The following is a 25,567-nucleotide window of genomic DNA, read 5'->3' as shown; positions in this document are numbered from 1 at the left end:
AGCCAGGTTCCTACAGGACCGTTTACTCGTTTGCGTTGTCCAGTTGCATGAAGCAGGGGTAGGGGAACGATGAAGTCAAGCTTAATAAAGTTTTCTGTATGACAACGTTTGAAATAATACTACAACATTTTCAAACAGAATTTTTCCCAATAATTCTGGAAAAAATAAGATATGACACACACCCTGGTTTATCCCAAAATACAATCAATTTATTACCTCCTGAAAGTCCCTCCCACAAAGCAGGAAGCGTCATAGACCAGTGCTGTCTGCGTGGCTGTATAGCGACACAGCAGCTATTTAGCAGAGCCCTCCAGCCCCCATAAGAGCTACCAGCACCGCTGCATTCTCATGAAGAGGGTTCACAGCTTGCCTTGTCCTTGTCACGCGGGCACCGCACCCCAAGTTCCCCAGCACACATTGCCATGATCCAAATAAAACCAAAATAATTTTTAAAAATGTACTCATTTCTCATTGATGGGACTTTTCAATCCTGTATCTCCTTTTTCCCCAGTACTTTGCCTCAGGCTGCACAAGTAACCATGCGTTTTGCTAAGCCCGAGCGAAGCCCAGATTTGGATAGCAGCGCCCTTACCAAGAACTAGAACTAATGGCTTCACGATTTGATAATGTGAACCAGAGCAAGGAGGAAATTATTTTGGCAGAAGAGAGCAGAACTGGAACCGAAAGGTCAATCTATTTAAGGGGTGGTACCACAACATTACAGAATATACAGTTAAAAAGCCTGCAGGAAATATGATCTTCTGGGTGATCTCTTTAACAAGAGACATTGCAACAATTGGACAAATCAATGCATACACAAGCCTAATAAAAAAAATCTCTACGTCCTAATAAAAACCTTTCAATCCTAATAAAGAATAAATAAATCTGTTAATAATAACCAGAACCAATACCGACCAACAAAAGCTAGAACCGGGACTGACTGCAACCCAAGAATTTAACAGTACATTCCCATTATGAGCTACCTTAAAACTACAGCTGACTTGTCACATACAGACGTGGGATTAACTCAACGGTGTAAGGTAAGGCAAGGGCTCTTCCAGTGTGGGCTGCACTGAAGACTGTTGGAGGAGGATGGGCTTTTTGACTAAATGTCCTTAAGCAACCCACAGCAAAAATAACATAGTCCCACTTAGTTTATTCACTATGGTTCCCTCCTGCTCTTTTGAGAGAGGATTCAAGAAAGGGCAGCAGGTACAGCAGAGCATTTAGCAAGAGAAGATGAAATGGGAGAGCCGCTGGAGCTGTAGAGAAGGTTCCCTTTCATGCCCAGGTACTTTGTCTGCAATGTTTGCATTTCTCCCCAAAGTCATGTCTCACCCAATGTGAAAGACATTTATGATGGAGATTTGTCTCCTTTTGTTTTTAATTATTTATATACAAATCCATTTTGGGAGGGTGGGAAGACCACGAAGGAAATGACATGTCAAGACACATAAACTGGTAAGGAAGACAAGGAAACCAAAGAGGGCTCCTCCAACCAAAAATATCTGCAAGCAAACAACTTCAGTTTGCTACTCACAATTTAAGATGGATTATTTATAGATGAGAGCTGAAGAGTCGCATGTGAACAGAAATTAGAGACTTAAATGATAACACATTAGTGATGTTTATAGAATCATAGAATGGTTTGGGTTGGAAGGGACCTGTAAGGGTCATCTAGTCCAACCTCCCCACAGGGACACCTTCAACTAGATCAGGTTGTTCAGAGTCCCATTCACCCTGGCCTCGAATGTTTCCAGGCATGGGGCATCTATCACCTCTCTGGGCAATGAGTTCCAGCTGCACCTTGGCCTTCCTTCCCCATCCCTACACAACCAGGCAGCTTCCCTGTACCCTTCCCAGGATACCTGTCCCTGCTTCCACTGCCTTTCCATCTCTTGCCCTTTAGTTTGACCAGCAGGTCTTGACTCAGCCATTCCTAAAAAAAGATGCAGGCAGGGGGCCACGTTCATCTCCAGATGATCAGAGCTGCATACGATGCTCAGCACTGGAAAGCTTCAGCTCAGACACATTTTGTACCACTTACTTATGGCTGTAGCCAACAAATCAGTTAAAATAATAAAAAAAAACTTTTTAAGAGCGGGAAAAGAAAAAAGAACAAAAAAGAACATCCAGCAACATTTAGCCGTCTTAAAACTACCGGGAAGGACCCTTTCCCTGCAACAGTCCCACAGAGGTGTTCAAAACGCAGACCTCCCATTTTCCCTCCCTGGAAATGACAGCCCAGATTAGGACTTGGCTGCACAAACCCGATGAAGCGAAACAAAAACATTTCACAGCCCACAGCATTCCTGGCTCCCCGTCAAAACGCTGGCAGCCAGGAGAGGGAAATCAAACCCTCCAGTCCCAGGCTGAGCCTCTGTCCCTTCATCTTCCTTCTTCCAGCTTTTGCACTTCAAGCTATCAGATAAGTACAAATTGCCTTCAACAGGCATTATTATTCAACATCTCAGGTGCTAACGGCTGTATCTTCCACAGGCCCTGTCAGTATGTCCTAATTTGAGTGGAAACAGCTTCAGTAAGTGGCCTTGATCAGAGGGGTCCACCATCAGTCTCACAGCTGAGAGCCGTATTTCAGCTGGTCCCATTCATTAGGCTGTTCATTACTCCTTGGCAAGGGTACAACCCCAAGCAGAAGAGATTAATGGCTTAAACCCAGGGCTCCATTTTACATTAAGCCAGACTATTGCTAACTTCTACCAGGCACTGAGGCTTAAGAGCTGAGAGTTTGGCACCGACCAAGCAAAAGCTGGCACCCATGGGCAGTGACCTCCACCAGCCCCACCAACAGCCATGAGCTCCTGCTTCATCAGCATGGATGAGCAGCAGAACAGCAATTAGCAGTCACTGCCCATCACAGGGCAACATGCCTTTCCAGATTGGAGTTTAGTTTTGGGGGAGATTTTTTCCACCCTCCCCTTTGCATTCTGTAACACCTACCCCAGACAATGTTTCCTTCATCCATGAAGGTTTGTCCGACTCCCTCTGCCCCAATATAGACACTCCAAAAAACCCCCCAAACAACAAAAACCAAAACCCAACAAAAATTCACAAAGACAACATGCAGTCACATAACCGAGTTGTGGAAAGGCTGCCACAGGCAGAAGCCAATGAGGGATATTACTAACTTTCCCCCCACTGCCTGGACAACCTCTTCATCTCTAGGAGTCACCTTTTTGGGTTAACAACCCGCTACTTCATCTGCCATTCTTGCATAAACTCCACATTGCTGTTTCATGGGGGCTGATGGCTGGGCTCAGTCCCCACTTTCCACCAAGCCCTGACCCTCACTGAACAAAATGGAAGTCTGGGAGGGAGGGCTCACCTCAGCATTTGCCCGCCAGCGGGGAGCAGCCATCTCAGGGAGGTTTCTAGAGTACTCAAACTCCTCTTCTTTTACAGACAGACCACCTGGGTTACCATTTGCTCAGGCGGGTGGGGGAATACATGTGGCTCTGCTCCTATTCCAGAGTAAAAACATTACACAAGTAAAGCACTAAAAAAGAACAGCCAGGAATGTGAAGACCCCGCTGAAGCATCCTGTGGTTTAACAACTTGAAGTTAGGCCACATCACTCTTCTAAGGATTTCACCTTATGGTACATATTTGTTTGAGTTCTCTCCTGTTCAACAATGACAGCATGGCCTGAAGCGAGCAGACATCAAGCTCCAGAGGGGATCAGTTAAAACAGACTTCAAAATAACACATTTGTGTCACTGGTCAGACCAAAAAGGCCCCTGGGGCAGCACACCACCTCCCACAGCAAAGGGGGCACAGAGGGCCTCGCTCCAGGCCTCATGCCCCCAACACCAAAAACATAAAGGACTTCTTAAAACAGCACCCAGGTTGCTTCAACAGCTGCCCACGGACTAAACCTTACATAAACCCTTCCACACGTGTGTATGCATGAATACACACCCACCTCTGCTTTCCTGCCCACTTGCAGTGAATTTCACTCCAGTACATCTTAAACCCCTCTCTGTATTATAAAATGTAGAGGGATTCAGATACCTTAAAGATACCCGTACATAACTCTTATTCCCAGGCCGAAACGCCATCCCAGCTAACATCAGCATGAGCACACTCTTCCAAATCGTCCCTTTGCTGCACCTTCACAAAAAACTGAGAAACAGCAAATGCCAGGAGACTCACCTCAGCCATGGAGAGGAGAGCCACAGAGAGCAGAGCCGTGTCCCACCAGCCCGGAGCCCCATCCCCGCTGCTGAAACACCTCCCGAGCCCTCAGTGGCTCCATATGAAACCTCCCCAGAGCCCACCGAGTCTGGGCTTTGCCAGAAGGGCAGGCGGAGCCCCACAGACACAGCTGGGACGAGGGTGGTTCATCAGAAGCTGCAGCTGTGTTCAGGTACCAGCAAAAGCAGGTGACAGCACTGCTTCTTAACGGGCTGGTGTGCAGGGGGAAAGAGCCCTTTTTCCCCTTTGAAGCAGGGGAGCCGCCCTATTGCCTTTTCTGTTCCCCTCCCTGAGATATTCAAAGGAGGGAGAGATGCTCCTGGTGTCCCTCCTGGCTCCTCAGGAAGGGAAGCAGCAGCCAGTTTTGGGGTCGTTCCTGGGGGCAGAGGGGATGTGAGAGGCGAGAGAGGGAAGAATCTGGGAATTACAGCCTCAGTGTTACGGTTTTCAGCCTGCAGACAGTGCCCTTGTGCCATGGGTGAGGTGGGAAGGTCCTCGCCACCGTCCCTCCGGGGTCACATCCCTGGAGCAGCACAGCTCCATCGCCTCCCAGGCTAGTGATCAGCGCTGCTCTTCCTTTCTGTGAAAAAGAACTGTGAGCTATACAATTAAGAGAAGAAATGTTGCTTATTTCATCACTTTTTAAACATGCATTTGGATCTTTTTCAATTGCATCAAAAGTTTCAATATAAATAAGTTTTAAAGTGTAGAGAGTATTTTTTTTATTATTTTGCCCCGAGAAGGATGCTGCGAGGCATTTAGAGGTCCAGGGCTCCGCGCTGGGGCTGACAGCACGTCAGCCATCAGGACAGCAGCTAAAGAGTAAAACATTCCTTTGTGCGATGATGTTACAAAATGGGATTTTTAGATCTTAAACGACACAACTTGAACGCGTGCATCTCCTCTCCCTTGAGTACACACAGTTTTACACCCAGGAAAAAGCCAACATTTGGTGGCAAAGGCCTAACTCCTCAGGGTATCAGTGCCAGGTTTGACATCGCCACTTCATTACGGTGGCTCTGCATGGGATTCCTGCCAGCGGCACTGAGCTCGCTGTGTCAAGTGGCTGAAATTCAGGGTAGGAATGGCATATAGATACCCGGCAGTGGTACAGCCACAGAGAATCCCCAACTACAGCAGGCAAAGCTTCCAAAATTAGGTATCAAATCAATTTTAAACCAAAACAGTTCAACAGACTGTTGGGTTCAAGCAACACAAAATTTACCAGCTTAAACCAAATCAGGATGGAACCACCCAATTTCACCCACTCCCTGCAATGAAATCCCCTGGGGACGAGTTCTCGGCCCAGAGCCGTCGGTCAGGACCGATCTGGAGCAAGGAGGAGCTAAAACCTGCAATAAGCAAAGCCCAGAATAAAACCCAGTAAAAGAGGACGGGCATTTAGTCGCCGAAAAGGAACGTGGTTGTTACTCCCTGCCCCTCTGTTTTCTTTGCATTTTGCTTTGCCACTTAGTAAGCACTAATGAACATATACACATATATGGGATTATATATGGGATGGGATATGTATGTGTGTGTATATATGTATATATATGAAACCTCTTCTTCCTTATAAAAACCACCATGGGGCTGAAGAGGAGGGGGCTCTTCCTGGGGAGGGAGTGGGGTTGGAAATGTCCGCTGACCCGATGGGGTGGAGAAGGGCTGCTTCCAACTTCAGAGCCCCTCATTAATTCAAAGAAGTGAGGTTTCGGGGTTTTTTTCTTGCTAAATCCCAAGTCCGTACTTTAACAAAACACAGCCTCCCCTTCTCTGCTTTCCTTTTCGATTTTTTTTTTGTTTGTGTGTGTAAAAGCAGAGAAGCCTGGCTTTTATCAAAGGCCTGAATGTGTCTTTGTGTCGCTATAACCAAGGGGAACTAAACCCGGGGGGGGGGACTGTGCTGCTGCTCCTCCAGATACTCCAGACCTCATGTGTCTGATCATCTCTAGGACAGCCGTCTGCCCCCAGCACCAGGGCACGACCGAGGGCCCGGGGACGCTGCGAGGCACTGATGCACTCTGACCTTACGTCTCTGTGAAGAAACAGTTTAAAGGCTGAATCTTTTCACAGACTCTGAAAATGAAATGGAGTTCCTTAAGGTCTGGCTTAATTCACATTAAAGCAATCCTCAAGGAGCTAAAATACAGTGCTTTTATCCTTAAATTCAAAGGTCTGTATATAAACTCCCAAGTTGGACTTGAACACGCCTTCTTGGGAATTTAACCATATCTTTGGAATTAAAATGAGACCTGTATACAGTCCTGATCTACAAAATGGCTATATCAAAAAAAAAAAAAAAAGAAAATGCAACAGAAAAGCACATGCAAGTTCTGACTGGGGTCAGGGCATCTCTGCCTTCACACCACGTCCCAGCACAGGATGGACAAGCGGCCAGGACGTGGGCAGGGGCAGACCCTCACGCAGCAGTCACCCCAATAACGAGGATGGCCCCTGATTCAACCCTCCAGGACTGAGCTGGAAAAGCTGTGGTTTGGGATGCAAAGCTTAGGAAAAAAATTTAAAGAAGGAAACGAACACAAGAAGAACCTGTGTCCATGGCACAAAAGAGCATCATCACCCACATCAACAGCACACAACCCACTACCAACTGCATGTTTCCCGTCTAATGCACCTCCAATAAACAACCATCTGTCTTCAGACAAGCTAACACCAGCTGCCAGTAGCCAAAAAGCCAGGCTTTCTCTTAAGAAATGGGACATACATTCCTTACAGTTCCCTATCAGGACCTGTTTTTGCAATCAGCCATGCCCTCAAGTCCCCCCAGGACGGCGCTTCAAGTCTCTTGACAAGGGCTCTGCGCAACACAGTTGAACATATTTAAATGTTTGCACAATAGGGACCCAGAAGCATCATTATTTGGTAGCAGTTACTGCCAAAGCTTCCCAAAATACGAAGCAGATCATATCAATACCAACTGTTCTCATCTTCCAGACAGATCTGCTGGGGAAAAAAAAATAAAGAAAAAGAAAAATCTGTTCAACATCTTGTCCAAGCTCTTCAATCTCTCTTAGCAGTGAAGCAGCACAAACCTGCTCGATCCTCCTGCACCAAGCATGCCGCGCGCTGGAGTAGCATGAACGGGGACTGCTCAGAGACAGCACAAAACGGGGAGAAAACCCAGACAAACTCGAGCCGGAAAGAAACATTTCCAGATGTACTGTACTGATAGACCTCATCTCTACCAGCAGTTTTTTTTAGAAGTCTGACCACAAGCATACAGATGTATGGGCGCTCCATCGAACCTATTTAATTTTTGTAAATACTTCCCTCTCTATGTCATACTTGCTGGGAAGCTGCCCAAGAGCCTGGGGCATGAGGAGTAAAATTTTTATGTGGCGCACAAAGCTTGAATTTAAGAGGTCCACCCAGGGGACGCTGGACTCCACGGGCTGCTTGTACAGCCAACAACCATGGTTGTGCTACGAAGAGCCAGAAGCAAAGGGAGAAATGTGGGATTTCTTGCAAGTGCACAGGAGACATCACAGGTGGGCTGGAGCCAAGTCCACCACCAGAGTTGTCTTGACATAAATGGTCCCTGTCAACTTCCACCAAAGGGGACCTTTTGATGAACAAAGTCCCACACCGTCAGGGGTCAGTGGCTCTTGCCATGGGGTGGCTGGGGGGGGTTAAAAAGTAATTTGTGTTACACAGCCATCCCCGGGTAAAGATTGGCTTTTCTTGGCCTTCAAGTCTTGTCATGATTGCAATCATTTTGAAAAAAAAAACACATAAAGGGCTGCCACTGTTCAGCAGAAGCCAAGCTCTCTTAATGTCTTCAATAAACAAATAAATAAATAGACCAAATTTAAACATGAACCAGAAACATGAACAACAGCTTCAAATGCAACCAATGCAGCCCCAAATCCCTACCCTAACCAAGATTCACTATGGCCTACAAGATGAATGTGAGGTCTTTCATGAATACCTTCCCAACTCCAATTTGTAGAAAAAGGTGGACTTCTGGCACCGAATTAGTGTTTAACCCAGTGACAGGCTCTCTTGAGCCCCCTCTGCGAGTCCCCTGGTTACACCCAATTCATCCTGCGTATGCAGTTTTTTCTCCTTCTTGCCCCCCTAGGTCACATTAAAAAAAGCAAACGAGCACGTGCTGGGTGGGAAGGGGGACATTCAGGACCTGCCATCCCCAGCAGCTCTTTGCCTCGCTCGTACAAAAGGCTGTGAGCTCGATCACGGGGATGAAACCCAAGAAGCACATTGTGTTTGCACAGGCTGCCAAATCCGGGCGTCCAGGAGTATCTTGGCACCAGCGTATCTTCTGCCACAAAGACTGATGGTGACAAACGAAGAACAGGTGGAGGTTTAATTAGGTCACTAAACCATGTGAGCACAACCTGCAAGGCCGCATTAACGCAAATGCTTGCGCCCACCACACTCGTGTTCAGGATGGAAAGCCACAGGCTGCAGAGAGGATGGCCTCCCCCCAGGGCTGGATGCTGCATACAAGTGGTGCGATTACCATGGGGTCATAGCTGGGAAATGACGAGAATTGATGCCTCTTGGCTCCGATTTAGAAAAGCAGAAAGAAATCCAGTCTTTTTTACTGTCTAGTTTATCATGGCAGGACAGGTGCAATTAAAAAAAGATCGGCAACTGAAGCTGTCTCCTTGCGCTGCTTCTCCATGCAGTGTGTCACCATGAGGACCTGTCACTCAGAAACTGGGGTACCTTCGAGGTCAGGTCAATGGTTGGTTCCTGCACATCCAGCACCAACCCCAGCCAGGTACAGCCACCACATCTCTGCCACCCCACCCCGCACCCCAGGGCCAAGGGACCCCAGGGCCACCACTGCAGCAATGCTGTCTCCAGACTTCTCACAACTACAGATGGACAAACCTGTAGCCAAATCATAGAATCATGGAATCATAGAACGGTTTGGGTTGGAAGGGACCTTAAAGATCATCCAGTTCCAAACTCCCTTCCCTGGGCAGGGACACCTCCCACCAGCCCAGGTTGCTCCAAGCCCCGTCCAACCTGGCCTTGAACCCCTCCAGGGATGGGGCAGCCACAGCTTCTCTGGGCAACCTGGGCCAGGGGCTCACCACCCTCACAGTAAGGAATTTCTTCCTAATCTCTAATCTAAATCTCCCCTCTTTCAGTTTAAAACCGTTCCCCCTTGTCCTATGGCTCCCCTCCCTGATCCAGAGTCCCTCCCCAGCTTTCCTGGAGCCCCTTTAGGGACTGGAAGGGGCTTTAAAGTCTCCCCGGAGCCTTCTCTTCTCCAGGCTGAACACCCCCAACTCTCTCAGCCTGTCCTCACAGCAGAGGGGCTCCAGCTCTTGGATCATCTTCATGGCCTCCTCTGGACTTGCTCCAACAGGTTCACATCCTTCTGATGTTGGGGGCTCCAGAGCTGAATGCAGTTCTCCAGGTGGGGGCTGCCTTTAAAATAGCTTTTCAGTGATTTCCTACAGCCAGGCCAGCTTCATGGAAAACGAAGGTGCAGAAGTACTCGGTCACACTGATGCAACACAACTGCCACCCCCTTAACACATCTGGGGACAAACCTGCTGGTGTCACACCGCCTTCCCATGGAGCAAGGTTGGGGTGCTCTGCCTATCAGAAAAATTTCACTGCTGATTAGATAGCCAGTTGCTGCAACAAAGGTAAACCCTGGGCAAGAGAGAAGCGCAGCAATCCACGCTTGTGGCTGGTATTTGGATTCACGCCCTGGACACCATAAACCAGACAAGCCACACTTCTCAGTGAGCAACTGTTGCAACATAATTACTCAGTTAAAATCCTATTAGGACTCTCAGCTACAGACAACTATGGGTTTCACTCTCCAATTCACCTTCCTTCCTCCCCTGAAAATGCTATGGTGAGGGATAAGCAAATTCGGCAACATGAAGGCATGCTATTTAGGTGCTGGAGTTCACAGCAATACTTTCCTTTAAGGAAACTATTTAACAAGACCTGTAAGGGACTCTCTTGCCCGGAAATCTGTAAAATAACCCAAAAGCTACCAATAGATTTGCCCCTTTGGGATTAATTCCAGCCTTTATTGGTGTGACAGGAGTGCTGGAAATATATCTATATTTAAAGTGCACTACACCTACTGCCCTCGCAACCCTACAAAGTAAAACAAATGACCTTGTTTTAGAGCAACAAAACAAGGGCAAACAGGCAGCACCAGGGTAAGAGCAACGTTCCTGGTCTTTGAATGGCAAAACAGGAGATGCGCCAGGTTTATGGATACTCTGGGACTTCTCAAGTAGGAAGCCAAGGGCAGAGGTTGGTGGGGCAGATGGGGCTGTTTGTCCAGTCTTTGCCTGGGCTGTTGCTCCCTGCAGAGGCCAGAGGAACAGTTCTTTAACAGTGTCTGCTGAGGAATGAAGCAACACCCACCCGGTGCAGCGAGAGCAGAGGCGTAACAGTTGTACAGCCCATCTGCTCCAGTTTGAATTTGATTGCTGCTATCTACAATCTCCCAGCCACACACGCAGGTGATCGGGCTTACTACGCAGCATGTATTTGTGCCACACAAGCCATGAAACATCAGCCTGGAGCTCCTTGGTGGCAGAGAAATAAGGCAGCTCTTTCTTCAGGAATACATCAGCGGTAGCTGACTTCCCAAAAATCATTTCAGTGCTAAAACCTTCTATCATCACTGCATGAGCGATAAGATCAACTGAAAGCACTCTGGGTTTGAAACACATTCCCATCCTGTTACCTATAGGATGGACAGGAGATGACAGCACTACTGGCTCAATGAGACGGCATGGAGACACAGTAGGTACCACGCCAAGCGCAGTCTATTTTCAATAAATCAGTTCTGCAAAGCCGAGTCGCTGCTCACGCGGGGAACATTCATCCATCGCTTGAACAAGAAAGAGAAGGAAACTAACTGGAAGCTGATGGGAAACTCCCAGGTGAGTCAGTCCATGAGCGTTGAACCAACCTGCTTCAGAGCCTCCTCTCTGGAAAGGCAGCGCTGAAGGGGCTGGCAGCAAAAAATATCTGTGCCTAGATAAATGACTTCATATGTCGAGACCAAGATAAAGTTACACAGAGCTCTCGCAGAGGATATGGTCATCAGGTTTATTTTTGTAGTTTTCATTACACTCAAAATAACTTTGGCAGACTTAGAAAAAATAAATTTTCAAAGCCTTCTCCCATTGATGTCACCAGTTTTAATTAATTTTTGCTGAAGTGGTCTAAAGATGAATGCTGCTGGGAAAGGGCTGGTTCCTGGTGTACGGTTCTGGGCTTCCGTGTTCAAACGCCAGAGCTGCACCAAACGCCACCAGGATAAATGCTGCCGCAGTCTCGCTGGGAGATGGCTCCAGCCCATTATCCTGCGCCAGTGGTTTTGAGGTCAGACTGCCTTTTAGCTCCCGCCTCTGACTCCATGTCAGAGGCGCCGCCAGCTCTGGGAATAACACTGGTACCACGCTATTTCCTGCCTCGGAAAGTCCTGGCCACATCCAGCATTTAATGTCACCTCGGTAGGACATTAAATGTCACTGCTGGCTGACACAGCAGCTGATCTGGTAGGGTATTGTTTGGATGGGTGTTGAGAGCAGAAGACGTGCCTTCCCTTGGATGCCAGCGTGCTGGGGAGCTCGCTTTGAGAGCCGTCCCCAGATTCCCAGACTCAAACCTCCCCTTTGCTGTACACCTGGCTGTCGCCTGCCGCTCCCTCCACCACCACCAGATCCTCAACAGGGGTGCAGAGCGGCGCCAAAGGTGGCTTTGCAATGGAGTAAAGCAAGCCAGCGTGAGCAGAAGTCCCGCTGACACTGCCATGACATACCTGGCTGCTGCTGCAGTGCCAACACCCCTCTCTGGACACGCAACAACCCACAGAGACATGAGAAAATCATTCAAGAAGGACTTTGGGCTCCTTCCCCCTTGCCGGCTGGCACCCTGCAGCACACAACACGTGCACGAGTGGTACAGCTGGGAGGAGATGCCAAACAAAGCCAGACTCCCTCTCCTCCATTTATTTCCATCTATGCAACCACCCAAGAAACAACCCCTGACCCAGAGGCTTCCATCAACGGAGAGTCCTGAAGCCACACAAACAACTCCCCTTAAGCAGAGCTTTAAGGTTCCCAAGGATGAGATGGGGACCCACCACTCTGCAGCGGCTGCTTCCTGGGACCTTCTGTAAGAAGATGGAGGGCATCCCTGCCCATCCCAGGTAGCTCCCGGGAGAAGGCGGCTGGCAGCTCCCGCACATGTGGCGTGCAGACACGGCTCCAGATGTCCTTGGGGCCTTCCACAAATATCCAAAAGGGACTGGGGAATGGTCGCCAGGAAGGAGCTGATGGAAGGTAGCCAGCAGTAATTTCTATGCTCAAAGAGTGTTTTTCCAAAAGCTGCTAAGATGTGCGATCAGATCGTATTTTTGAAGGGGTAATATTCAAAAACATGTTAAACAGAAAGTAAGCGTCTGCATTTAAATGGCACCATTTGTCAAAAGTCCTTCCCAGCCAGTTTTTCTTTGTTATTTAGATGCTTTAATGTTTGGCTTCTGGGTCATTTTTTAAAATGCTGGCACAGGTTTTTCCATGCAGGAGAGAATTCTGATTGTGTTTGTAAGTTTAGTGCAAAAAAATTCCTGTTTTTCCTAATACTGTAATTATAATGTCCTAGCCTCCTGCAGGCAAAGTCAGACCGAGAAGGTAAACCCCGCTGAAGCAACCGTCATGGTATGGGAAAGCGAGGAAAGGAGGATATAGGAACCATTTTAAAACTTGAAGATATTGTAAAGCTTTTTGTCTTATTCTAAATCACAGAAATGACAGAAAAATACCGAGTTTTAATGGTTTCAGTAGGCAGGAAAGCGTCTCTCGCGGTGACAGTAAGGAATACTTCATATGTTTAAGCTCAGTAGATGCAAAGCAGCTCAGAACAGCAGAGATCACCGCTAATTTAAAAAAAGAAATACTCACTTCCATTTTATATTTTTCCATATCTATTTAACTATCCTGAAGGATTCACGACTCATAAACTGCAGACCCAGATACTGACGATGTAAAAAGAGAGCAGTAACAGAGCTGCTATCACGCAAGGGTGCGAAACAAAGAGCCGGCGTTAACAGAGCTCAGCGCATCCCATTTGGCCTGCTGGAAAACATCTGCCCTTTGTCAGGACTACAAAGGAAGCAGAGCCCTCTTCTCCTTGATCTCCAGCAATTAGGGAAATTCTGTTGTGCTAATTACCTGGGGAGACAACGCGGGGGAGAAGGCAGATAGGGAGTGACACTTGAAGACAACATTTACACCAGTAAAAATCAGGCAGCTATTTCAAGTCGCTGGGAACCACAGAAAGTACCGTGCCAAACTTCCAAAGCAAGCTGGAGAAAGCTGCTCCCTGTGTATAAAGTTAGGGGAAAAATTAAAAAATTTTTTAAAAAATATAAAAATTATATAAATAATAATAAGTGCTGCAAGAGAGCCTCTGGAGTTGCTGAGTCTGAAGAGGTAGGGAGGATTTTAAATGATCGGCTTCCCCAAGTACACATGGTTTGAATTGCCGAGAAATGGAGCAATCCGCTGTCCTGCAGGCAGGAGTACCACTCCGCTCTCCCCGCTGCCAAGCCATTATTGGGAAATATTTGTCACATATTAACTGGAACATCAGATTACTACACCGAACATTTAACACTGTTTTGTAATATATACATACGTTCAAAAGCATATGACACCGTCTCAGCGTGAATTCAAGATGAAGACAGGGATATGCATCATCCAGCAGCCAGGAAATTTGGAGTTAAGGCTCCGGAGTGCAAAGGCTGTGGAGGTACTGTTAAATAAAAAGGCACTCGGAAACACAACGCATACGTTGAAACACGCACTGCAAGAGCAGCCAAAAGAGCTGGTGATTTTCACACCCTCAGTCTGCAACACAGCAAGGACTAGCTGCCAGGCAGGGCATTTTCTGCAGATTAAGGCTTGGTTTAAGCCTTTTTTTTTTAAAACTGAATTTAAGAGGAGATGCTTGCTCTCAGGGTCTAGCACGGTGCATCCGGCACCTCGAGCTCTTGAAGGACCTTCTCATAGACCCTGAAGACTTTTTGCATGGCAAATACTGTATTAAACAAAAGCGTTTTGCACCTCAGATTTCACAGAATCACAGAATGGTTTGGGTTGGAAGGGACCTTAAAGATCATCCAGTGCCACCCCCTGCCCTGGGCAGGGACACCTCCCACCAGCCCAGGTTGCTCCAAGCCCCGTCCAACCTGGCCTTGAACCCCTCCAGGGATGGGGCAGCCACAGCTTCTCTGGGCAACCTGGGCCAGGGGCTCACCACCCTGGGAGTAAGACAGCAAGAGACCCTGAGAGCAAGCATCTCCTCTTAAATCCATTTCAAAAGACTGTGCTTAAAAATACAAGGGGGAAAAAATAAAAAAGACTTCTGGGAAAAAAAAAAAAAGCAACCAGAGGCCACAACACAACCACAAACAAAGTGCCTGCAAGCATGAAGTTTTAGTCTTGTTTTCAACCCAACTCCAAGTGCTCTTCAGCTGGAGGCTGTCCTAAATGCCAGATAAACAAGTGGTCCTGCACCTGCTGGATTTTATCTTGCAGCAAAGGCTGTGTGAGGATCCCACCAGAGAAAGAGGCTGAGCATAAGGGGACAAGGGGCCTCTCTGCAAAATATTATGGGCCTGGCTCAGGGAACGACAATAATAAAAATATTGAGCTGCTGTTTCGCAGTGAGCCAACATATGGGGACAGCCTGTCCTGGGCCTGCCCGGCGCCAGCAGCACGCAACCACTGCGGCCCCGTCCCAAATAGCCGGGGGGGCCGAAAGGCCACAGTCCTCACCGGAGCGGGGTCACCAATTCGCCCCGTCACGGCATTTTGGAGCCCGACCCTCACCTGACCCAGCTGGCCCAAACCCCCAAGGATGCTCTCCTCTCCCTCAGCCACAGAAATGCCCAAAGCACGAAGGAGCCAAAGTGACGCCAAGTTGTTGTCGTCGTCGCCCCATCGCTTTGGCTGAATAAATAAAGCAAAACAGCTCAGCTCAAAGCAGCACACAGATGCCGAGAGCAACTACGGAGACACCTTTTTTGAAGCATCCCCAGCGTCAGAGCCAGAGTAGTAATTTTTTAAGGCTTTTTTTTTTAAAATTATGATGATTTTTCTTGACGACGGGGGATGTCTCCGTGGCCCTGGCGAAACGGCCGGGCCCCCTCTGCTGGCCATCGGCCCCGGCGCTGCTGGCCCAGCCCTGCCGCCCCCCCGGGGTCTTTTTACAAGCACTAATTTAGGTCTTTGCTGGAGCAGAAATAACTTGAGCCTCACTTAACTTTTAAGTGGATCATAGTCGTCTTGTCCCAAGCTGCTTTTAATGTGTAGTGGGTCGATTTTATCAAGGCAGCCCCCTAAAAACAACCCGCTCCCCCTCAAACCCCAACAAAAGCCCAAACTGACTCGCTTCGATGAAAAACGGGTCTTGTTTAAAACAATCCCAGCTCGTAGGGCAAGCTCTGAGCGTGCACTTTGCTCCTGCCACTGCCCGGGGGTCTGTAGAGCAGCAAGTCCCCCTCTTCCCAAAGAGGCACGGAGAGGGACAACACCGGCATGACGATGCCGATGCCGACAGCACTGCCATCGACAGCTCTTTGGTGGCTTATCACTAAACCCAGTGATAAGATGGAAGGCATCCTAACCTTAGCGGGGTTTCCTGGAGGAGGAAAGCCCCCCAGCCCAGGCGTTACCCACCAGCTTCCAGCTGCCCTCGGGAAGCAGGAGCGGGACTGTAGCCAGGGCTGCAGATGCTGGCCAAGCTCCCCATGGGCAAGGCTGGCAGGATCTCCCCATCCCCTCCACGGAGGGGATTTTGTCTTCCCCAGGGGCTGCTTTTTTGGTGCACGGAGGCAAATTGAAGCTTAGCTGTTAGTTTGCAACCTGGCGTAGCTCCGCAGCAATGCCAGTGAGGGCAACAAGCTCTCGGGATGTTTCCTGACCAAGCTCTTTTAACTACAGACCAGAAGGCAATTCTGTCTTCTTCAGGAGAAAGACAAAAAGAAAAGAAACACATGTAAATATTCCTTCAATTTGCTCAAAAATAGCTGAAAGCCTTCATGACAGCTCATCAGAGCATCCTCGCCTTAGCACAGCGCTTGACTCCTGAGCAGTGGTAGTCAGGAGCAGCCACCAATGCCACAACATTTCCTACCCACCACTTCTTCCTTCGGCTCACCAATTACTTTGACATTCGTTACTAATGACTGTAATGAGTATTTCAGCAGCACGTGGGAAAACCGTCCCCCTCCTCTCTTCCCCCCCCATCTCTCAAATGCAGCAACCAGCAAACCCACTGACCCAGAACCGAACTGGGACTTTCCTGGCCACAAAGGAGCCTCTTCAATCCCAAGTGCTTTCTGCAGAGCAAAGGAAAAGCCTCTTGACACCGAAGCGCACCAGCAGCGCCCTGGTTGCACAGATGGGAGCGAGACGCAGCCCGCGGAGCCCCGTGAGGCTGATGGGCTTGGTTGGGTCTATGCATCAGAAGGGAGGAAACTAATTTGACCACCAGTGTCGGAAGAGCTGAAAATAAGCACGATTTGTGTCTCAGCTGATGGGGTTTGGTTAGAAGGCAGCGAGGTGTACAGGGCGCCCATAGGAGCCTTCCACTAGAAAACCAGCGAGTAAAACCGCAGCAGCACATTTAAAAGCATCATTATTTAAATGCTTCCAAGGTTATAACACAACATGACAGGAAAAAAGTCCACCTATTTTGTCCTGTGAGTATGGACTAGCCCTGTGTGTGCTGGTAGGACTCATACCCAGGATGGCAGGGAAAACTGAGACTGCCCGTTTGCCTATTATGCATCTACACGTAGCGTTCAAGGTTTGGTTTTTTTTCTTTAAAACCAGAATTGAACAATCTGCTGTTTTCGAGGAGGCTTTGTAACACGCCTAAGCATTCTCCCCCATCAAAGCACGGCACATCTTTCACCCATGTTTCCCTACTTCTGTGAAAAGAGAAAAAAAAAAAAGAAAAGAAAGAAAAGAAAAGGCTTGAAGTGCCTCAGCCCAAAGCCATTCATGCCTTTGGGTAGGACAGCAGAGCACTCAACGGAGCATTTCTATAAATGAGATGCCTTTACAAACTAATCTAAGCTGTTTATTGTTTCCAAGGAGCATGCACTTCCACAGCAGAACAGGAAGTTTTGACAGTCTAAGAAGTTCATTAAACTCTGGGAGGAAATTTAAACAATCAGTGACAGCTCTCATACAGCAAGGCAGCGCTGGAGAAGTCGCTACGCTCCGAAAAGGCAGAGAGGCTGCAGCTTTTAATTATCACACTTGCATTAAGCCCCAGTGATTTTGTTACTACTTCTAAATTGTTTTGGCCCCACACCCTGGGCTCACAACCGAGTAAAGCTATTTGCTCTTTTATTCTTATAGCCAAACGCCGCTTTTGTCCAAACCTCAAACTCCTTTATCTGTAAACAGGCCAAAGCAAGGCAATGGAAGAAGTCAACAGTCTCAAGCACAAGAGAGCGCTTCAGCTTGGGAAAAAAAAGCACTTCTTAGTGCATTTTCCTTGATACGGAGGAATATATAAAATTGGGGAGGAGAAGGTCGGTGGCGTCGGTGCCACGAGCAGGCGGCTGCCGGGCAGGCTGGTGTCGGCTGTGCCGGTACGTCTGCACCTACCTGGGGGGCACATGCAGTCTGAGGGAGCCTCCCTCGCCGTCCGCAGTTTTGCCAGTCCTTCACCCAGTTTCTGTTTGGAGGAGGAAGAAAAATAGCCATTTAGACAATACATTTTATCTAAACGCGGACTGCGTGTGCATGCCAACAGCCAAACCTTCCAGCAGGCTTCCATCCCGTCACAGGTCATAGTTTCACCCTGTTGCGTTCAGCCTCTTTGGATAACGCCCCATGCAATAGTAGCACACAAAATATTAAACGTTTCTTAGCAAAAAGTGGCCAGTTCACAATGCTGACGCGGGGCAGGCAGAGACTCCTGCACATCCCAAAAGTCACTTCAGACAAGCACCGTGGGCTGGATTCCTCCTGAGCAGCTACGAAAGTCCCAGGTTGAGATGTCAGCGTCATCTCAGCGTGTTTGGTGGCAGGAACGGTGCTGGGGGGTGACAGAGCCCCTCTGCTCTGCCCCGGCCGGCCCCGGCAGCACAGCGAGTGCCCAGGGAAAGCCCCGCTGCCACCAAACACAAAGCTGCTTCCAAACACCCTGGAGGTTACATGGCAGGGTGATGTTTGCACGACAGATGTGGCCCGATTTGGCTGATTTCGTACTTTGAATTCATGCTATGTGGAGTAGTACAGGTTCTTTAGAAGAGGGATGAGGAGAAGGACAGCGGGGTGGGCACTGCCAGGGAGACCGGGGCGCTCCCCCACCCGCAGGTCCCCCCAAAAGCCCAGCGTTTCCATCTCCAAGGTGAAAAACTCACCAGTGCGACTACTAGAACACGTAAAAATTCACAAAAGTAAAGCAATGTCTACATGGCATATTGCAGACAGATGTGAGCGCGCCCTGCGGGCTCTCTAAGCCAACCAAAATGTTCGTGCCTGCATTTAGGACACTGCCAAGCCCAAGTTAATAAGCCCCGATGACAGGTAAGTGATATTAGCTCAGGCGCAGCGCTTCGTGGCTGGGGCAGCCCAGCCAGGGTGGGATCATCTCATCTTCACCCGCAATGGTTGCTCCCTCAGCCCTCCAGGAACGCCCTGTCTCACCTAGAGCATTTGCCAGGAGAGAAACCAATAATCCGATAACTGGAGTCCCCACATTTCAAAGAGAGAAGATTCAAAGTACTTACTGCATTCAGGGTGTTCAGACTTTAATTTTATAGAGCTGGCGACCCAGCCTATGTGCAAATATTTGAACACTGTGGACTATTCAGGAATTAGGCTACCTGTGAATTAGGTTCTTTTCCTTTTATTCTGGGGATTAAGTAGTTTTATCTGTTGTTGAAATCCTATGCGTTCCTTTCGACCTGCTCAGATATGATGCTAAGAGGTCCTGAAAGCATCAACATGGTTTCACAGCACCTGACAGAGAAGTTGTCCCGCGGGAAGCATAAAGAGCAGAACGATGGAGCTGCCTTCTGCAGCGCGTACGCTTTCCTTGAGAAAAAGTGGCAAGAAAGTACCTAAAGCAACTTTTCTGACAGCCACTTGCAGTCTAAATGTTAGAGAGTTGCTCAATTTTTCTGTGTTTATTTTAAAGTAATTTGGATGATGAAGATGCTCGAGGAAACGAAAATAAGTTCTTCTGTCCTTTCAGTTCAGCAGGCAGCGCTGGCAACAGCGGAGGAGATCTGAATCCCGAATCCTGGAGCGAGTCCTCTGTTCTCCCATTGAATTGTTCTTGTCATGAAACTGATTAATCTGGACACTCTCTGCCTACCGTGGACAATAAATCCTTTGTGAACAAAACGCTCCAGCTTTGTTTACAACAACTGGATGCTTCTATAATCCTCCCGTTAACATCTTCCCTCCAGAACGAAAACTACGTGCTTCGAATTGGGGCTTTTGACGTAGAGCAAGTGGAGACGCTGCTACGGTAGGACCATGTTTTGGAGGGCGTCAAAGCAGGAGCCTGCAGCACGTCCCGCTAAAGGGACGGCCAAGGGAAGGGCAAGGTCCCACCACATGAAAACCAGCAATTTCTCCAGTCAGACGGATGCCTGTCACAGGGCCAGAAACTAAATGCTCGTTGTCCAAATCGGCTTTCATTGCCTTAACTACACACTCACCCTTCCTTTATTGTTTCCTATCCTCTTTTACTTGCCAAACATTTAAACAACACCAACAGGAACAGAGCCAGCATGTTGGTGCTGGAGCTGCTGCTCTTTATATCCAGCTCTGCCATAAATTACGCCAGCAGACCCCAGATCGGTGTATGGAGTAACGCTTTTTGGGGAGCGACGGAGAACAAAAGTATGCCGGGTCGTGCACAGGGAGCGTATGGAGCTTTGGTTTCGCTTCTGAAATGTTGTGGTAAACTTCAAAGGAGGACCAACGCGGAATTTAACACAAAAAACAACTGACCCCAGGCATCAGCTGATGTTCATGCTGATGGAAATATTCTCTCGCTCTCCAGAAACTCTCAAGCACAGCAAGGACAGAAGCCGTCCCATGAGCGAGCAGGCAGAGAGTTTGGTCAAGAAACAGACACTTTCTTAAACTTAACATAAATTAATAACTTCATTTCAAACGACTATTAATAGATAGCACAATCGCTACCGTACATTCCTTGCATCTGTTACTCCTTTCAAAATTTGCTTTCGGTATTGACAAAAGTTTGGGCATCCTAAATGTTTCAACAAGCTCCCTCTTGCATTAGAGACCCAATTATGTGGTTTTGCTTTATTTTCCCCTGTACAATCTCCATCTGAGCGTTCCCAGTACAAAACAAGCTTTCCACACTTAACTAAATCCCAGCAAGAGGTTGCACATGATCTTAGGCAGTGCCACAGAAACCATTCCCATTGCTAAGCACATTTATTGGAGTAATTGGAATAGAACCATTGCCACGACTGGCAGGCTAATTCCTGCCTGGAGAAAAAGACGTTAACTAGATTTTGTGATTACGCCTCACAAGCCCCCCTCTGTTCTGGTATTCAGGGTTTTCACACACAAAAAAATATTTTTTAACATTTCCCTTTTATCAAGGCACATCAACCGAGCTTTCCAGAAGGACGGACACGCCGCTGCAGTGCCAGCAGTGCCCTCCCCGTAACTCCAACAGTCAGACACGGTGGGAGGGATGGTGTCCCCGTCCCCCCCGAGCTGCCTCCATCCCCCTCCATCCCGCCCTGCTCCCCGGAGCCGCTCACAGATGGAAGGCACTGCATTTAAAAAAAATACATTTTTGCACGATTGAGGCTTCATGGCTGTAACAATTTTAATGCCGCACCGTGTTTTGCACCCCAGTCAGGCCATTAATAAAATCCCAGTGTAAAACCTTCCCCAGATGTCAGAATGGATCACTCAGGAGCGTCCTGCGGCAGCCCCCTAAGCTGTGTTGAATTTTGCTGCACTTTATGAACTACTGTTTACACAAATCCAACGAACCAACTGCGGGATCTTCAAGTGTTTCCTCTGAGCGATGTCCCCCTTGGCTGTAAAACCCCCCGAACCTAAACACCAGAGTCGGGGGAAAACCAACCCTGGGATCAAGCGTAACTTCTCCCAGAGATTTGGTTTAGTTACAGAGAAGGGCATCAGTGTGGATAATTGTTCTCCAAGTAGGAGAAGCCTTTCAGCATGAAATCTTTATTGAATAATTTCAGAAAACCCTGGGACTGAAAGTGAAGTAACTGGTTGCCAGTCTTCCCTACCCGCCATCAATCAGTTCAGCGCTGCTGGACCACACGATACCCTGTGACAGACAGCCCAGATAACAGGGATCACGTTCATAACATTTCTAACAAGGAAATTATAGTCCATTACATCCAAAGATAAACAGCATTTGAGTGCTCGGGTTACCTTTGCCAGTGAATGGAGCGAGGGAAAGAGCCGCACGTTCTCAAAGATTGCAGTGCTCGCCTTTCCACCTGGGGCACCGGCTCTGCTAAACCAGACGGGCTTTGCCCCGCCTCGCCCTACGCTCTCATTAACGGCAACGGCGAGAAAACGGGGGGGTAAAAAGTTTGGTAAAAGGGAGGAAGTTTTTCCAAAGGGGAAGTTTTTCCAGAGGGGACGCGAAACCGGTGGCCGAGGGAGCGAGCCCGGGGCTACCCCGCGCCGGACCCGCGGCTCCCCCCGCCTCCCGGGGCCACTCACCTCGCGGAAGATCCGCTCCACGCGGGGCTGCAGCGCGTCCAGCAGCGGCCCGGTGCCGGCGGCGCCCCGCTCCTCCAGCGCGGCCAGCCGGCCCTGCAGCTCCGCCGTCTTGGCGCCCAGCAGCAGGCAGACGGCCACGGCGGTGAGCGAGAGGAGCAGGCAGAGGGCGGAGGTGGCGGTGCCGGCCGCGGCGGCGGCCCCGCTGCCCGCGCTCATCGCGCCGCGCTCCGCGCCGCTGCGCGGGGACCCGCTCGGCTGCCGCCCGCCTCCCCCCGCATCCAGCGCCCGCCCTGCGCGCTGCGCGCCCCGCCGCGGAAGTGGGGCCGGCAGCTGCGGAGCGGCCGCTTCTCCTCCGCTCGCCCCGCCGGCCCGGGTCTTAAACGGAGGAAGCGGGGGGTGGCGGCTCCCCCGCCGCCTCCCCCGCGCCGGGGAAGGGGGGGATGCTCCGAGCGCGGCCCGCCGCCCCCCATGGGGGATTACGCGGAGCAGATCCCACCCCCGCTGCCCGGCCCCCCGCGGGGACCGCTCCCCCTTCCACCGCCACCCGCCCCCCCGCCCCTGGGGGTCCCGGCGGTGCCCCGCGGGGTGCGGGCGGTGCGGCGCACGGCGAGAGCCGCCCCGGGTGCGGGGTGCTGCGGGCAGCGGCCGCGGAGCGGGCGCCCTCCAGCGGGGCCGGGGCGGGCGGAGCGGGACCCCCCGGCCGGACAGCGGGCACCCGGCGGCGGCCAGACTCGCTGGGGGGCACCGGGCGGGAAACGGCCTCTGCCCTCGTAACGTGCGCGACCTAGAAGAGGTGTCAACCGCTGGGGATTTTTTCACTCTTTCTGTGCCACAGCCCCTGTCCAGGCTGTGAGCTGTTTTAGGGAAGAGACCGGATCTGCAAAGCCTTCCGCCACCAAAACCTACTGGTTTTATCACAGGAAAGTGCCCCCCTCTGCTTTAGGGAGCCTTTGAATGAGAGAAACTGTGCTCATATAAAAGCACTAAGTACCCCCAGACTTTGCCAAACGTCCTTGCCTTCTCCTCGCTGTTACAGATTGCATCACGTCAACTCTTAACTCACCTATAAAACATCCTCGGATAACTTAATGCCTGCCTACACTCTGAGCACATACTATACAAATCCAAACATACTCTTTGCCTCCTGATCGCAGCCCCTGCCCTTCCAGGAGTAATTCTTACTTGTAAGAAGAGGTGGGTGAAGCCCAGGAGTTAGAAAATGCTCCTAGGAGTGGCGTCAGGATCTAGTAACTGTTAGTGAAACACACACGTGCAGACAACCCTGTTGGATCTATATGCTCCTTTTTTGTAGCCTCTATTTCCAAACAGCCAGGCAAATCTGTGCCATTTGCTAACAACTATTATCCTGCTCTTCTTCACATGCCTGAAGATACAAAGAAGAAAACTCCAGGGGTTTGTGAGCAACCTCTTCTTCACCTTCCTCTCCCTCTCCTTTCCATGAGCCTGCTCAGACTTTGCTTGCGAGCTCTATCGCTTGCACCATCACCCCGGGGGAGCTTCCACAGTGCAAAACATCTTGTCCTAAAACGCATCCGGGAGACCTGAGCCATCCCTACACCAGAGGTACTCGCAACAAGAGGAGGGACCGATCACCACTGTAGCTGCTAGACCTCTGCCCAGAACGCCTAACCCCTTTCCTGTGAAGTTCAACCCCCGGTTCAACTCTTCCCCTGCCCCGCTCAGCTTCTCAAGCTCTGGGTCTCATATGCTGTTTGTGCTTCAGAGGCAAACAACTTTTTAAAGTGAAAAACAGCTTTACTTTGTCCTGTCATCCATTTAGTAACATGTACAACTGACCCATTACAGGAACGCGTACCGTTAGCCTGCCTGGCTGAGCCATTCGGATTTACAAACCATATTTTAGAGTACAACAGCTAAAAATCAGAAACACAAAGATGCAAGTGAGTCTTACAGTTACTTACCGACAGCTATAGGCAGTTAAGTGTTAGTTTGATCCAAACATGTAAAGGTTTGGATCTGCCCTGATAGAGGGAAATCAGGAACTATAGGGAAATCAGGATTATATTCATGTATTAACCAGACAATGGGGGTGCGCGTATAAAAATCTCTTCCCCGGTAAGGCAAAAGCAGCCCAGAGAGCAGGAGAAATGAGACCCGTCAGACAGACCCCTGCCACCTGGCTGCTGCCCAGCTGCCCCCAGCTCCGCCCTGCCCCACCAGGGAGCCCAGGGATCTTAGATTTGTGTCCCTTCAAACTAACACGCTGTAAGTCCTGCAGAAAGACTTGGCACCTCACTGCGGATGCTGTATTCTTCTTGACAGCACATTTTTTTTTTTTTTAAGTTGACTGGGAGGAGGAAAGCGAATTTAAACAGATTTTTATAATACATATATATTTTTTTCTAGCATGTATCTCCTTTAGCGAGTGCAATGCATTTTAGTAGCTACATTAACAAAGGCTAAAGTACTCCTTAAGCAAGGGCACACAATCTTTCCCTTCCTAATTTTGATAGAACTGTTTTATAGTCACAGTTTTATAGTTATAGCAGCATATAAACTTCTTTTCCCCCCCATCTGCCTTTGATTTGCATTGCTTAGCTGATATGCTCAGCCAAGTGCTTTGCCTCCGAAGGTGCAGGATAGAAAGCACTGTGGGAAGCAGCAAAGGAAAGAATTCACTGCTGTCCTCCCGCGGACCTGGATGGTCCCAACTGTTACGTTTTGTGTCACACAGAGAAGAAACAATGCTGTAAATATCAACATCCTAGGAAGGAGGGTGTCTATTATGAGATAGAATGAAGCACAGCAGGCGGTACTGGTTACACAAGATAAGCTTTCAAAGCCTTGTCCCAGCTATATTCTACCCCCAAGCCAGAGATATGCACGTCTGGAGCCTCTTGCAAATTAAGCCTCCTCCACATCAGTGGAACAAGGACATCAGTTTAAAATCTTACCGTGCATTAGGACTTAATCAGCAAGCACAAAACCTAAAGTTAGGCTCCTGCGGAGCTGAAACAATTTACTGTTTCCTTAAGAAAGTCTTGCATGGTAGAAGTCAGAACCGCAATAACAGGCCACAGCTTGCACCCTGCATCTACCCTGACAGCCTGGATGAACCCTACCGCAGCAGCGTCCCTTCCTCCCGCTCAGCAAGCCATCCACGCTGTGTCACACAGACTAAGAGAGCACTGAGCAAGACCAAGAAAACATCAACTTCAACATGGAAGAGTAAAAACTACCAAAGTGCACTAACAGGGCTTGGAAAGCAGTGCCATTTTCTTCTCAACTCAGCACCAGAATTCAGGAGTCTCAACTGAGAACCCATCCTCCTCCCTGTGTTATGGTCCGATGACAGTGTTCCTCAGTTGCCAAGGTTACTTAATTTACCAGTAACTAGAGCTCCACAGAAATGTGAATTTGAAGAGCGCAGGATGACCTTGTTACTATTGCAAGAGAAGGGCCTAAATATACTACAGCTCTGTGCGATGCATTTTTCTCCAGGAGCAGTACAGTCCTCCTTAAAACCTTATGAAAGTGCTGATAATTCAATGAAACAAAACAGTATTGAAAATGTTACTTTTCAGACCTTAACAAAAAACCTA

General features: G+C 49.2%; 1 protein-coding gene across 1 annotated transcript in view; it reads right to left on the bottom strand.

Annotated features, from left to right (window-relative positions):
* The window catches only part of COL23A1 (collagen type XXIII alpha 1 chain), a 194,784-nt gene extending 172,585 nt beyond the window's left edge, over window positions 1–22,199 (bottom strand). Inside the window, exons 1-2 of the mRNA XM_054217601.1 lie at window positions 21,984–22,199; window positions 17,883–17,952 (exon numbers count right to left, since the gene is read on the bottom strand). Of these exons, the coding sequence (XP_054073576.1) occupies window positions 17,883–17,952; window positions 21,984–22,199 (286 nt within the window). The remainder of the gene's footprint in view (window positions 1–17,882; window positions 17,953–21,983) is intronic.
* Between the last annotated feature and the right edge of the window lie 3,368 nt (window positions 22,200–25,567).

Source organism: Rissa tridactyla, chromosome 11 (assembly GCF_028500815.1).
Source record: "Rissa tridactyla isolate bRisTri1 chromosome 11, bRisTri1.patW.cur.20221130, whole genome shotgun sequence".
NCBI classification, from domain to species: domain Eukaryota; kingdom Metazoa; phylum Chordata; class Aves; order Charadriiformes; family Laridae; genus Rissa; species Rissa tridactyla.
Note: the sequence above shows the minus strand (reverse complement) of the source record. Positions and strands in the feature narration are given on the sequence as shown.